The following is a 15,962-nucleotide window of genomic DNA, read 5'->3' as shown; positions in this document are numbered from 1 at the left end:
TTCAGTGTCATTTGAATGAACTTGGTGAATTCACTCTCAGGAACTGAGTCTTTGTCCCAACCATGGTTTCCGGACTCGGGTGTGTTCCCCCAAAGGATTCAATGTTTGGACCAAATGTGCTCCGAGGGTCCGGAGGACAGGAAGATGGCAGCATCTCAAGTGACACCTTTATCTCAAAGGGACTCACCTACCAATTAACTCTGAGGTTTTCTTTGAGCCAGTTTTCTGTTTGAGAGCTTTGGTCAAAGGTGTTGGAAGGAAATGGTTTTGTGGGTTGGCCTCCGTGCCTTAGCTGCCAGCATCACCGGCCATCCTGGCTGGTCCTTCTGGTCTACCTCTCCGATCTTTAGGGCCCTAAGCTGAGAGACTGAAACCAGCTCACGTCCAATGAGTCTATGCCCCGAGTGCTTAAACCATTGTTGGGACAAAAGGAATCAGTTACAACTGAAACGTAAAAGCACCAAGTGGTAGTAATTGTTGCTGTAGTTTGGGGGAGAAAGCAAATTTCAGATTATTTTAACATACTTTCTTGGTTTTGGACTTTCATGGGCACATTCTCAGTACATCTTGCTCCAGTGAATCCAGGTTGGCACCTAGAGGGCAAAAATGTGATAAGCAATAGAACGCTACAGACACTGAATTTTCAGACTGGCAATTTTCCTCCTATGGAATATGGAGATTCCTACAATGACCTGGTGACCGAACGACATAAAGGAAAGGAAAAGAACACATTTAGAAAACCATATTCCATAAAAACTGTGGGGCATATGTTTATTTGTGTTGTGGTTTGCTGCAGTCTTCATAAGAAACCTTAACTGAAATTTATCTAGAGGGAGGTTGAAAGTTGAACAGGGTTGGCAATGGCCTGGGCTGCTAAGTCACCTTCCCTTTGACATTTCCTTCTTTGCCACTGAGCACTGACTCCTACCTTATTAAAACACTGGTTTTGATAAGGACTTACATGGTTCCATCCCTGATCTTTTACTATTTAAATGATCCTGAGCTCTTCCATCTACATACACTCAATTCTGCACTCTCAGAGGTACTTTTATGTTAAGTCGATCATCATACTACAATAGAAGTCAAGCGCTTACACACTCTAGTGATTACAGACAAGAAAAACTATATTCCCTATTTTTTTAAAGATATTAAAAATCAGGTCTCATTTTTAATACTGAAAGACAGAAAGAGACAGATATTTATTAGCATACATTTCACTTCATCCATTGATTACCAAATCAAAGACAAATACATTTTTAAAATTTAAAGGGCTACTCTTCTACAGTACTACTTCAGAGATGTCATTTTGCATTTAAGCTAAAACTATTTTTCAATGGTATAAAATTGTCATTTTATTCATATACGTTTCACCCATCCAAATTGTAGAATCCTGAAGTAATATCGTTTGTAAGGTCATGGAATGGGGATGTCTTAACTTTGGAAGTCCTTTCTAGTTGCTTTTTTTTGTTGCTGTTATACCAGTAATGAAAGTATTTCGTATTGGATTCATTTTACCCAATAATATGCTCTAGGAATATGGACATCAGAAGATTCTAGGAAGCAAATAAACCTATAGGTGGCTCAACACCCAGAGCTGTGATTCTTATTAATAGCTGATTTGTACCAAAACCATCATGCAAAGCACCTAATAAAATGTAGCTGTGATACCACATACCTCGTGATTTACACATGACCCTTTCTCCTCCAGAGCAAATAAGAAAAAACTACCTTTTTGGCATCAGAGAAATGTGAATAAAACATCTATAAATTGCAAATGTAAAAACATTTTTATAAATATAAGGGTGATATTTTTACTCCCCTTAAAACCACATTCAATGCCCCCTACACAAAAAAAATAAAATAAAATAAAAATTACCAAGTGATTTGGTATATCTAATTCTCTTATTTCATGAAGAATGGCCTATAAGATAAAAACACTAGCAGTTCTGGGTTCTTAGTCCCGTGAGTTCTTGTGTAAATGTTAAGTGTACTTATGACCGTTAGTATATTATTAATAAACTTAGCAACAAACATCTTGTATTGATATAGCTCTTTTCAAACCTTCAAACACTTTTATGTAATTAAACTGGTTGTTTTTGGTTAGAATATTTTTTCAGTTGTGAATAGAGAAAGATCTACCTAGAGAAATACAGAAATCAGAGTGGTAGTCTGTGAGGTTGGGTCATTGTTCCTAAAGATGTCATTACACATGCTTTAATAAGAATGTCTTCACAGATACATAGGGAAAATACATGGAAACCTGTTTTCCATAGAACTCATTTCACATAATGACTTCCGAAATATAAAGGATTTTTGTCTGTGTATTTGTTTCTGAACCCGGGCTACAAATCCACATGGACATACCCTACAATTAAGCAGGTCATCCAGATTTAGGGATATATTCTATAATGACCATTTCATCTTACCTGTTTGCATCCTTGATAACAATTAAAATTCTTGTATCTCACATAATAATGCACTTGTTTCATATAATGAACATAGTATAAGACACGTCAACACTGTGTGTGTGGTGGTAGTGGGGAGTGGGGGAGAACCATCTGAGGTAAGAAGTGCATTGACTTAAGGATCATGAAATTAACATAGAGCTAAAGAATCATGGGTCCCTTAAGAGAAAGGATGTGGTTACTAGAAAATTGTCATTTATGTATCTTGGATGCCAGTTTTGAGATGAGAAAGCACAGGACAACCAGGTGAAGCAGATCAAAAATCTTACCCAATCAATTTTCTAATTAGTATAAACTTCTAAAATGATGTTTCCTAAGAAACTGACATTATGGCATGGTGGTTTATCTCCATTGTAAGATAACACAGACTATCTGGTATAGTAATACGAGATTTGCTTAAGGTATGCCAATCTTTTTTGAAAGGATCAGTTATATCTGAACCCAAACTATCCTTAGGCTAATGTTTACCTTCACTCAGATAAATTTTCTTAGGGTAAAGCCTTATTATTCTTCAAAGTGTGGTTCCTGGACCAACAGCACCTGGCATCTCCTGATATCTTAATAGTAGAATCACAGAATCTTGGGCCTCCACTTCACAACTACTCAATAAGAATCTGCATTTTAACAAGATCCCGAAGAGATCTGAATGTACATTAAAGTTCAAGGTGTCAGGGACTCTGACCTTGGAAGATGGAGACTAAGTCCTCTATCTTGGCACCACGGTATCTTGCTGTCTGGACATGAACAGCCTACTTAACTTCATCAGGCCTCAGAGTCACTCAGTGATAAGATGAAGAGACTTAACTAAATGATTTATCAAAGGCTCCTTTCATCACAAAGGTTCTGGGAATCAACGGTCATCCTAACACATGGAATCGCTGTGCAAAAACTCCAACAGCATTTCTTCTGGATGTATTATCAGTCAGGGAGGACTCAAGGGCTTTGAAAAAACATTTTTGATAGGATGGATTTTAAGACAATCATGAAGGGAAAACAAATTACAAATATCTATTCCTAAAGCAACTCGAGTGTGCACTAACAACAGTCATCATGTGACTTTTTCGGACATGCAGAGTCATTGCCAAGTCAAATGGAAGGAAGCAGAGACTGAGATGGTTTTTACATAAGCAAACTGCAGACTGCATTGATTGTGTAGGGAAAGCATATGCAGATGGAAACTACTCATCTGATCTACAAGCTCTGATTAGCTTCTACGGAATTACTTCTAAAAGATAGACCGTCTGGCTTCTGACATTTCTAAATTAGTATTGTACATTAAGCATACAATCTATCACTTTCTTTGGAGATAAAAGTATGGTAAATTTAATCTGATTTTGAGCAATATGTTTGAGTGTGAGTCAGGGAAAATTCTAAGAATTTTATTTCTTAGATGAATCTGTTTGAATAATAAGCCTCTATCATGGCTTCAAATATATATACATATATTTGAAATCATTTGTTTCACTGATCAAGAGTAGAAGATGAAAATTATTCTTTTTTGTTTTAGTGTTTGCTCTTACCATGATAAATAATCTGTTCTACATTTGCTCTTAATGAGATGAAAATCCACAGAGAGTTTTGTCTGAACTTAGGTATCACCTCTTCCAACGAACTCTTCCCTGGCCTGCATTTCCCCATCTCCCACTGCCACACCCTGGCTGGGGATTCCCTCTTGGACTAGCGCACTGCATCCTGTCCTGATCTCTTTCACTGCCATAGCCTGTCTGGGTTGGGATTCTCTGTGGCAAGGACAGTGACCATATTTTAATCATTCTGCAACTCTAATTTTAACACACTGCCTGCCTCGTAAAAAACTCTCATATAATGTTTGTTAAACTGACTCTAGGACAGTAGTGCCTAATGAAGAACTGTATCAAAGGGACTTTCATATAGTCAATTGATTTGCCAAGTACAGGTCAATACTGAACTTCTGGCTTTTATTTTTATAGTTTATGACAGACTGTCCTCTGTCGACTCCTCAATAATTTTTAATAGCAGCTTCCAAAGACCCCCTCACAGACTCATTCTCCTAAACAGAAATCTTTAAGATTGTATTTGGAATTTGGAAAAGGTCCTCTCTTTAATAATAAGTTATTATCTCAAAATTAAATCTTATTACTTAAATACCAGTTTACTTAGGATTCAATAAAGTAATACAATCTAGTAAGCAAGACTTGTACATAGTATTGGTAAAATAAGAATTGTTTTTAACAATAACTTCAATGCCTTGTGACTCTCCTGATATGCTTACTATGTAATCAATCATACGTTCATGTGTTTTCAGAATCAATTTAGTGCTTGGTATAGTTTTTATATTCTAATTGAATAATATTATGTGTTTTTTGGTGGAGACACTAGACATATTCAAAAATACTTACAGACCCTCAAGAAACTTCTGGTTATTTACCGTTTGCTTATTTTATAACCATTATAAATGGTCTTATAAATTCATGGTCAAGTTTTGAACCATCTTTAGACACCTTTTATTTCTTGGTTTCATTAATTTTCATCTGGGCCCTCCCTTATTCAGGCAAGAAAAAGGAAACAAGGTCTATATTTGATATACCCTCCCTCCTAGTCATCACAATGAAATATTTGGACAGTTTAAAAATACCTTGCCTCAAAAAGAAGACTCCTTATAATTGTCTTTTTCCTTATAGTTGTGGTATTTCCTTCATATTGTATAACCCCTGAAATAATTTCTTCTGTGTTTTAATGTTTACAAATATCAAGTAATGGAAATACCAACAAATACATTATAAGGAATATCAGTGAGTTTCAACATTAGATGGGAAGGCCTTTTGCTCTCATTCTGTGTAAGCTAGAGTTGGCAGGGTATATACTAGCTCAAATAGTGTAGGTCTGTTTTTCTACAATATCACATTGCAAGTGCTGACTCTCCTCACCCCTTCCCCTGCTCGGCATTCTGACTAGAACTCGCCCACTCACTGCTTGAGTATCTGTGTTGTAGATTATTCTTTCCCAAATGTATTGTTACCATTAGTCTGCATTTTCCCCAAGATGAATCTCATTCCGTTATCTACCTTCAAGTGAAATTTCTTGAGATTTGTATATGCTTTTCTAATTTGTGCTCAGTGTTCCTTATGGCATCATCTGCAAAAGACATTTATTTCCCCAAGGAAATGCCTTCTTCAACGTCATTAAAGAAAATATTAAGTATAAAATGTTTCAATAACATTTCCTTCAGATCCAACCCTAGATTCCTCCCCATTACTGTCTAGCTAGCATGCACCACTACTTTTCCTTTTTTTACTATGATCTGTGGACTTGTTCTCAATCCATGAGATAACAGTATTCAGACAGTGGCCATTGCCAGATTCATAGGTAAATATATTGAGGAAAATAAAAATCGAAGTTGTCCTGGCTCTCCAGTGTTGTTTTTCAATGTCTAGGACATACAATCTCAATAATGAGGGTGGCAGTGTTTATAAATTAACCCATCCTGTTTGAACCTTGGTGCCCTTCCCAAAGCTCTGTTTGTACAGCTTGTTCTGAAATGCCCATCTGCAGGCTAAAACGCTCACCACTGTTTACCCTACATGATGCATCTTGGTAAGTTTGGGGTCAAACAATTTAATCGGACATGGGATCCATCTACATCCCATACATCTCCAAGTCATTGTCACACGATGACATACTGAGTGCTACTTTGTGGTTTGGTCTTCCTCTCTGGAGGATGTCCTCCCCTGTGGATCAAACAGCCTGGAGATTCAGAACAGTTCCATTTACTCTGCCAGCACTCACTTTATGACCAAATAGCTAAATATTCACTTTTTACTTAAATAATTCAATATAAACATTTCAAAATTGTGTTTTATTTTAAATAGACTATTTGCTTCTCAAGGTGAGGGGTGCATGTACCTTTTTCCCCCAGAGTCTGACTAGTGGTGGTCCCCCATTATACATTCTCTTAGCTCTCTAAATATCTATCATAGCACTTGGTACACCTACAATTTGTAATTAAATTAATTACTGGAAATATGTTTGCTACTCTCATAGGCCCCAGATTCATGAGGGCCAAGCCCAGTATGGTTTTGTTCAGTACGTCACACTAAGCACTAGCACAGAGCCTGCCTCACAGAAGGAGATTAATAAATATGTGGCTGCCTAGTTGATTTTGGGAGAAAAAGGGAAGCAAACTATTAAGAACACATGGTCAGTGCACCTGATTTTGGGCAAAACTACACCTAAACTGTTTTCTGTAACAACTGACAGATTGTTATAGAAGGATTATTATTGAAGGATTTCCTTCAATCTGAGTTAATAAATACCTAATAAGCACATGGCAGGATTCTCAGTGCATGAGAAACATAGAACAAACAGAAGATGTGGTTATCTGAAGAGCCAATCAAAGATCTAAGCCACTCTCTCTCACAAACGGTTCTTCTCCATCTGTTAAATGTTAGGGAGATTAAGAGCAGAGAAGTGCTACAGGCAAGTGTCCCACCCATTCTGAAGAATGAACTCTTCCAGGTCTGGAGTAAGAGGACAGTTAGCAGTCTGTTCTTATGGACAGGAGGCTCAGACCCAATATATCTTCCTTTTATGGATTCCAAATTTCTCCTTCAGCAGCCATAATAATGGGGCTACAGGACACAATCATGAACTTGAAACATCCTCCCTTTAATTATGTTAATCCAGCTACTAAAAAGTGTTTTAAGTATCACCATCATTATTCTTATGCCAGGATTCTATAAAACTTTAACTTTAGCTAGTGTCTCTGACTTTCTCAGCCTACCTTCCCTAGTGCCCACATTCCTCTAGCCTGTATGGAAGTCTGTCTTCCATAAACGTCTGCTATGTTTATTGTGTTATTCTCCTGCTCCCGAAGTTACGAATACTTTCTAATAGCTCCCATGCTGTCCAAGGCTATCTGCCTGGCCTTTGGAGCTCTTAAACTGGTCCTTATGTCTAAATTTTCTTTTCTTTCTTTTTTCGTTCTTTCTTTTTTGTCTGTTTTGTGTCCCAGAATGGAGCTGCTGGTCTAGATATGCGTGTCATTGTGTCTCGCAGAAAAGATTATTGCAGCCTCAATGCCCACCTGGTATATGGAAAAGACTCTATAAATGATGTCTATGATTATTGAGTCTTCTCCAAGTTATTCTTGTCTTTTCTTTTCCTTCTTTCTATCTTCATTACCATAATAATAAGCATTGCACCACTTGGGATATAGTCACTCTAATTGATTTACTATTTTAGCTACTTCATTTTCCTAAACAGACTAAGTTCCCAGGGACCAGAGACCATGCCTTCCACTTTTTCTGTGTTTTCAAAAATGCCTGGCATAGATATAGTGGTCCTATAAACAAATGTTTAGTATTTCATTTATTGAGTTTATATGTTGTGACTTTATCTCCTATAATTATGTGTATTTTTATAGGCCCTTCCATATACTACAGAGCTCCATAAAAGTGATACAAAATCATAAGTTCATGTTTGAAGACCACTCCCATGTTCCCAAGTTTTGGTTGGTTGTTTCTATTTTAGTTTTTACTTATAAGGATGATAATAGTCAGAGATATTAAATGACCTGCTAAATGCAAAGTTATAAGGCTAGCTGGTAGCCCTACCAAACCAAGTAAAATTGTGAATGTTAAGCAAAATGAAGAAATGGATTTTTAAAAAACATACTAGCATAGTCTGTTAAGACAGGTGTATATATTTGTCTAATGTCTACAGAGAAAATGTAATATCATCATTTACTTTTTATTATAAGGGAAAAAAAAATCTTGCTTCCCCAGAGTTAAAAATACCTTAGCAGAAATGAATTCATTTAGTTTCATGGACTCCCTGGGAAGATATTTGGAGAACATATTAACTCTATATTATACATAAAGATATTGTCCAGAGAGTTGAAGTGGAAGGGCTCAAGAGGGTTCCCCAAACTTGGTGGTTAAGACTCTAATCCCCTCATGGGAAAGCCACATCTGTCCATGGGACAACATAATGGGTTTATAAATACAGCCTGGTATAAAATCATTTTTAGATTAAAAAAAAATCGCATCAACATCTTCCAAAATAGTTCTCTACGGAAACTATTCAGAAGAATTGATATACAAGAACAAGGGGAAAAGCAAAGAGGAAAATCTGGACGTTATTTCAAATTGTCTTGTTTTTTGAACCATGTGATTATACAGGGCATCAAATGGTGAAAGATGGAGTGATTCTTCTCTTGTCTTTATGTGATCTGGAATAGTAACTATTTTTTCCCCCAGGATAAATGTTAAATTACTATGGAGAGAGGACCAATATAAAAGATGAGAACCACCGCTGAAATTCCCACACAGTCCACAGGGGATGTCCACAGAACCAGCAAACCTCCTCTCCTCAGAGAAGTGTTTAACTGTTACATGGTTAATCCATTTGCAACACCTTGTTCTAAGTAGAGAGACAAAAGAGATCCGCTGTGCCTTCTACTTTAACTCCCAAGACAACAGTGGATTAGGTGACCAGAGAGACTACTTGGAAACTTCCATTCTTGTGGTGTTTCTGAGTCATGGGATAAAGTTGATTTTGAACGATGTGGTTCATGCTTCAGCAATGTTTTGCTTTAGACAGATGGACCATATGGAAACTATGAACTGGTTTTGTACACAGGACCATGATGAGCCAATGTAGCATTTTATGTTTTCTGTCTCTATTGATGTGATCTAGTGAATAGTCTACTATCAAAAGACATATATATTATGGTGCCTTTGTTTCAATTCTGAGTACTGATTATTTTTTACATTAAGGATATTTTAATACAAGGATTAAAAAATCCACTTTCATTCAATGAAAAAGGCCTGAAATATTCTGGATGTTAAATATACTCTAATTCTTCCCTCAAGGTACTAGCCTGCTTTGATGCTTCAATAAAGACATGGCCCAAAAGGGTTTAAAACAGTTTTCAAAATCATAGATGTCAAAGATTTTCTTTCCAATAAGATCCAGTGATAAACTTTTTAACACTTTCTGAAAGATTATAATTACTGGAAAAAAAAAAACAACCTGATAAAATTATGATGCCAATTTGCTGAGAAGCGGAAGACAAGCATAACCCACCAGTTAGCTTGGGGGACACACAGTGTTCATTCATGGTTTGCTGCTTTGATATTTATTAGAGAAATGACAACCATTTCACGTCAAGATTAAAAAAATATAAAGCAAGTTTTTTTTTCTAGATTGGGCTTAAAATTTAATGGAAAACTGGTGGGTGAAAAAAAATTATGGTTGTTGGCACAATACCAAAAACGGAACAAATGAACAGCACTTATGTGATTGCATGTTTTGTGTAGGACGTGGGAGGGCTGCAGAATAGCTGAAATTAATATGTGGAAAATAAATGTGCTCGTTCCTTAGAGGTATTAGAAACTATCCTATGCACTCATGCAGCTTGTAAATCTTTGCAAAGGCTCTGATGAAAAATGATCATGTTTCATTATTATAATTAAAATACAGGTCTCAGATGCTTTTCTCAAGAAATAATTGTATGAGACACAGATAATATGGGTGCAGTTATTTAAAAAGGAGAACTTAAGGAACTATAATTTTTATTTTTTTCCAGAGACTTATTAAAACATAATTAGGTTGTTTGCCTAAGATTAGGATGGAATAACAAAATAATAAATGAACCTCATATTTCATAGATTATAATTCTCAGCTTCTGTTTTTCTATTTCAATGAGAGAAAACCTTGGAGGAGATGATAAAATTTGCTTTTTCCAATTTAGTATGATAAATATAGGGGTGCCAATGTGTTGTGTTCACAGCAAGTCGGCAGAACCCAAGACCAAAGAAAACCAACCAACTTTTATTCTTTACTCTAGATATGCAGATTTCAATATACTAATGATCAAAAAGTGAATCTCTAGGATTATTGTTAAAACAATAAACAGCCATAGTCCTATGAAGTAATTCAGACCCAGAAGAAATAACTTTCTACATGCTCTTTCATTTTTACCTTCCTTTAAAATTTTGAAAAGGTCTTTTACCTATTAGTTTTATCTTGTTTTTTGGCTATCACCTATCTATCTCTAGGAAAGAGATGTTTAGTAACTGAGATTAGAATTCTATTTTTGTGATTTTTAGTCTTTTATTCACTCTAAAAGACTACATTTAATTTTACAAGTTGTCTGTTTTCACTGATAAGATCAGCGACACAACTATCAAAATTTGTCTTCTCTTGGAACCACTTCTGCTCTTTTAAAAGAAAAAAAAAAAGAGTTTGAGGGCAAGAAGTCACTTCTGGGAGGTACTTCTTCACTTGTACTTAGTACCAGAGATCCCATGAGACACCCTACAGACAGGCCATGTCTAGAACAGCACAGGGAAGAGCAAAACATTTCCCACAAAATGGTATTTTTGTTTGATGTTATGACTTTAAAACATGTGTCTTTAAGGATGTCCTTTGTAACTTACAAAAATCAAAAGATTTTCTTAGAACTGGCACATAAATATTTGTATGCTATTTATATGATGTAAAGGGGAAATGACCCTCTTAATTATTTCTTGTGCCTTTTTTTTTTCATTTTGCTAATTACTCTATTAGCTCAGCTTGTGTCTCTGACAAACTTACTCTTCTTTGTCAACATTTAGGCCACAAGCTCATAGTTTTTATGATGGCATGTTTTTTTTTTCTCATTTATGATAATCATTGCTACTTTAGAACAATGGGCACAGCCATCGGGCAACTGCAAAATAAATAAGCAGTTTTCATCATTTCAATGGGACATTACACATTTTTTACCACATTACATTAATGTGTCTGTGTCCCACATACGGCCTAAATATCAAGAGTAGACTTAAAATGCATGGCACAATAAACATGTGGTTTTGAATAAGACCTACTAATTTAACTACAAGGTTTAAGTATTTAATGTACTGGTAATATCACGGTTTCAGTCTATCTGTTAAGAAATAATAACTGTAATCTTTCTTAATGGTGCCTCACCTTCTTCAGGTCATTGGAAAGAGCACCATTCTAAATATATCTACAAACAACGGCAGTGCATGAAAAGAACACTCTGCCTTCTATATACAATGATGGTACACACACTAAATACATCTCCAAACACGTGCAATGTTTTTTTTTTTTCCCATTAGTGAGATCAACCTACATTCCATTTTAAAAATAGTTGTAAAACAATAAACTAATGAAAAGTGTAACAGATGCGTAAGGAAAGAATCTTCTGCCCTTCTGCTCCTTTGAGCTGTCTTATTCATTTTGCAGGTGATCAGTGGGGTAAAAAGGAACATTATCTTACAGGTTCATTCGTAACACTGGATGGAGAAGTAGCTTTCAAAAGTTATAGGCCTCTATGATATTTGCACATCTCTTCTAGGTAACAGTGAGGAAAACCACAGGGAAAGCAACTTTATAAATATACAGGCACAAAGAAAACTGAAAAAAGCAAAACACAATTCTGGATGTAACAGAGGAGATGACAAATGGTGTGAAATTTTCAAAACACTCTACAAATAAAACAGCATTATTCAACAGGATGCAACAAAATTGGGAAAAGAAGCAACAAGACATCATGAGACATGGAGTCATCTGAAAGAAGCAGTTACGGACATAAGCCACACAGAGGATTTCTTTTCTTACTTGCACAAGTATCTTGAGGGGTTTGAAAGGTCTTTCACCATGAAGCACTCGCCTCCATTCACACAGAAAGTTTTCTCCTTCTCCGCACATTTTACAAGATGGCTTGTTCCGGTTGTAGATGTAGATGTAGCTGGATAGAAGATAAAGAAGGGGACGGTTTACATGTTGTCGTTCCCTCTTCTAAACAGCTTTTAGTCTTAAATTCTCTTAAAAGGAAGAGTTCACATAAGGTACGGCGGATTTCACTATCTTTCAGGTTTAATAAACCACAGTAAACAAATGAAGTACTTTCTGGGGGTAATTAAATAGAATAGAATTATTAAAGGGTAACCACAGTTAATTAATTTAATTAGAATATAATAGGAAAAAGGCTCAACATTTCTTATAACCAATATTTTATCTTCTAAGGGAGTTGGAAAAGAGAAGACCTATTGCCAGTAAATAAAACCTATTTTCCAGGAAGGCTCAAAGATAATGATATAAAGTCATGTTGGTGCAAATCAAGTTCAATATCATTTTTGAATGGCAGGTACTTATTTATTTTGGAAATTACATTTTATGTGTATATTGGCTTTATAGTTTTCAATATTATATATTTTATATTGTAGGTATATATATGTGTATATATAGATATAGATATAGGTATCTATCTACTTTAAATGTTAAAGGTTTTGTGCTTAAGACTTTTAACTGCTGACAGGATACTGTGGGATGACAAATTGAGCCTGGTTTCGTTGCTGCCCCAGGTGACAGAGCTGAATAGACCACCTGCGGTGTGCTGTCACCAATCATTCCCACAGAGAAATTCTGAGCCTCCAGCAGATCCCAGCGGTCTCTGAATCCCTGACAGGTTGCTAAGGATTACCCTTTACCCAAGCTGAGCAGCAAACACTGCACCAGGCTCTTTCAGAACCAACCCTGAGGCTTTTACTAAAAACACCTAAACAAACATTCTCCCCTCAGAGCAGACACTCCATATAAATTATAAATCTATCAATAAGGATTAGCAGTAATAGAAGCAACAGCCAGATACATCATACCTATTCCTTGGACTTTAAGATAAGTAAAATTAATAAATGTATGTTAAAACTAGAAATAATCCCCTCTTGAAGGAAAAATAAGATAAGATGAAAACAGAGGAAGGCAAACCATAAGAGACTCTTAACTCTAGGAAACAAACTGAGGGCTGCTCGAAGGAAGGTGGAGGGGGTACGGGGTAACTGGGTGCTGGGCATTAAGAAGGGCACATGATGTAATGAGCACTGGGTATTACAAGCAACTGATGAATCGCTAAACTCTACCCTTGAAACTAATAACACAGTATTTGTTAACTAAATTGAGTTTAAATAAAAAATGAAAAAGAAAAGAAATAATACCCTCTTCTTTGTTTTTTAAAAATATTTCCCCTCTGAAAATATTATCCTTTTATTGTTATATCCTGCAGCACCAAGTTATGACACATTCATTTGAAAAATTCTTAGATCATTACTTGAAGCTAGCAATAGAATATTTGATGGTTACATAACTCTTGAAGAAAATGAAGTAGCAACTGTCTTATTTGATCACAGACTATTGTGCTTAGCACATCTATCCTTTATTTTTGTATTTTTTAAAAAAGATTTTATTTATAGGCACAGAGAGAGAGCACACAAGCAGGGAGAGTGGGAGGCAGAGAGAGAGGGAGTCTGATGTGGGGTTCGATCCCAGGACCTGAGCCACCCAGGCATCCCAGCACTTCTATCCTTTAGCTGCAGCAAGAACAAAAATGACCATGGGATTGTAAAGCAGTAATCAACTCCCAGGTGATGCTAAGTGTCAGCTGACTGGGTACAGCTGCTCTGAACCAACAGCCAAACACAGGACTAAGTTGTAACTGTCAGAAGAATCTGGGATTGAGATGCTGATATATGATCCCTTCAGATTTTGGCCAGGTTTCCTATTTTTCTCCCTATTTCAATGCAGTGCACACCTATAAATTTTGCAGTGATATCCTTTCTCCTTGGCTTACGCATGTTGCATTGCTAAGTCCGTTTCCATTTAGTAATTTTGCCAGAAATGAATGAAACAGACCAAGCAGGTGCTTAGACCTAGCTATGGAAAGGACATTCTTTCTGGTGGGGGGGGGGGGCTGGGAGGACTTTATCAGGGGTGAAGTGAAACGTTGTGCAGACAGAATGTTTTGATATATAAAAGATGACCCTCACAGTTGTCCCGGAAGTAAGTGAAGTAGATCTCACTCTTTGGGGACTTAATAAACCCTGCCTCTCACCAGTTCCTGACTAGTTTGTTACGATCTGGGAGTCTGTCACCTTCTAGTGAGTCGCTAAATGAACAGCAATTAGGAATACTGCAAAATACGAATCCCAAACACACCTTCCCTGGGATGTTAGCAGCTACAATATTATAAGGAAGAGAATATAAATAAAGCAGTAACTTGCTAGCAGACAATGTACTCTGGAGTGTTTCACTCTTGACCTGGTCTCTCCTGGCATATAGGTCAGGACTAATGACCATCCTGGGGCAGGCTGGACAGTTCTCTGACTTAGCCAAGGATCTGGAGACTAAGATCACCATTTACAGACTCCCCAAATCCTGCCCCACACAGTAGGGCTCGCTCCTTTCTAGCTGCCTTCCTTCTTCCCTTCTTTCCTCTTCTTCCTCCCTCCCTTATTCGTTCTTCCTTCTTTTCTTCCTTTTATCCTTCTTTCCTTCCTTCTTCCCTTCTACAATTCTTTAATGATTGCTTATTATGTGCAAGACATGAGGATATCGACTAGAGTTACTGGGGCTAAAGACTCTAAGACTTTGAACAATTCTTCCTAAAAGGAAACCTTTATAGATAAAATGTAGTGAAATGAATCTTGGAGTTTGTTGAGAAGAATAGGATCGAAGGCTCAATTTTACCAATTAATAGCAGTGTAACTCTTGTCCAGCTAACCTGCCGCAGTAAATTCTGCTGTAGAATCTGCTGTCACAGGGTTGCTGGGAAGTGTGACAAAGTACTTTCTTAGCTGCAACACTGCATGCAAATATATGATACTGTTACTATCACTAGTGGTATGAATGTGGAACAAAGAAAAGCAAAAAAACCTGTCTGTCCGGACTCAGGAATGATATATAATCAAGCCTCAAATGTTCTTAGTATATTATTCTTCTACAAAATATAAAGAAAGAATGTCTAATTTGGAGAGGTAACCATTGCATGATTGCAAGGCATTAAGTACGTATCAATTATCTACTCTATTTTAACTGTATCATAATTGCTTGTTAATATTTTATAACCATTAAATTTGCCTACAAATTAAATTGAAGAACAATCTGAGTTAAAAGAAAACTGTCTTAAAGGTGTGATATTTTCAACTTCCAAGATCCATACAATTCTTTAATATTTCTGACCAAAGGTCCAAGTTACTACTAAATTAAGTATACTCACAACATTGTTATTATCACAGTTTAAAACCATATAATATAAAAAATAGTGTGACATCCATTACTATATAGGACATAATTTTAGCTGTTTATAACATAACATTCTGGAAATCACACATTATTGCACACTTCTATAAATACACAATAAAAATCTGAGGAGTAATTAAGTGTTCTCTGTTCATCATTAAATATTTTCCCACAGAATCACAGTTTTTCCTGTAGAATGCCAGGCTCTTTCTGCTCAAGACAGGCTGAAAAGAAAACAATGCTGGAAAGGATGGCTTACTTTCTTGCTTGTTTTAAGTGGTGTTTTCCTTATCAGTGAAGTAGACAGCACCAACAGACCAGGGCCATTACACAAATGCAAATTGCTGATAAGAAGCCACTCTATTCTTCTTTGACAATTAGCAGGGATTAGCATGAGTGTACAGTATTTACCCCAAGGAAAAATCATTAGACCCT

At 36.4% G+C, this 15,962-nt stretch overlaps 1 protein-coding gene across 18 annotated transcripts in view; it reads right to left on the bottom strand.

Annotated features, from left to right (window-relative positions):
- The window catches only part of NRG1 (neuregulin 1), a 1,074,255-nt gene that overhangs the window by 28,879 nt on the left and 1,029,414 nt on the right, over positions 1-15,962 (bottom strand). For 11 of the 18 annotated variants that reach the window (XM_072776369.1, XM_072776371.1, XM_072776372.1 and 8 more), the window contains one exon: positions 12,072-12,201. In XM_072776369.1, the coding sequence (XP_072632470.1) occupies positions 12,072-12,201 (130 nt within the window). Of the gene's footprint in view, positions 1-525; positions 594-12,071; positions 12,202-15,962 lie in introns of those variants that run through there. The other 7 variants (XM_072776370.1, XM_072776379.1, XM_072776381.1 and 4 more) reach the window with 2 other exon arrangements.

Source organism: Canis lupus, chromosome 15 (genome assembly GCF_048164855.1).
Source record: "Canis lupus baileyi chromosome 15, mCanLup2.hap1, whole genome shotgun sequence".
NCBI lineage: Eukaryota > Metazoa > Chordata > Mammalia > Carnivora > Canidae > Canis > Canis lupus.
The sequence above is the reverse complement of the archived record's forward strand: the minus strand, read 5'-3'. Positions and strand labels throughout refer to the sequence as shown.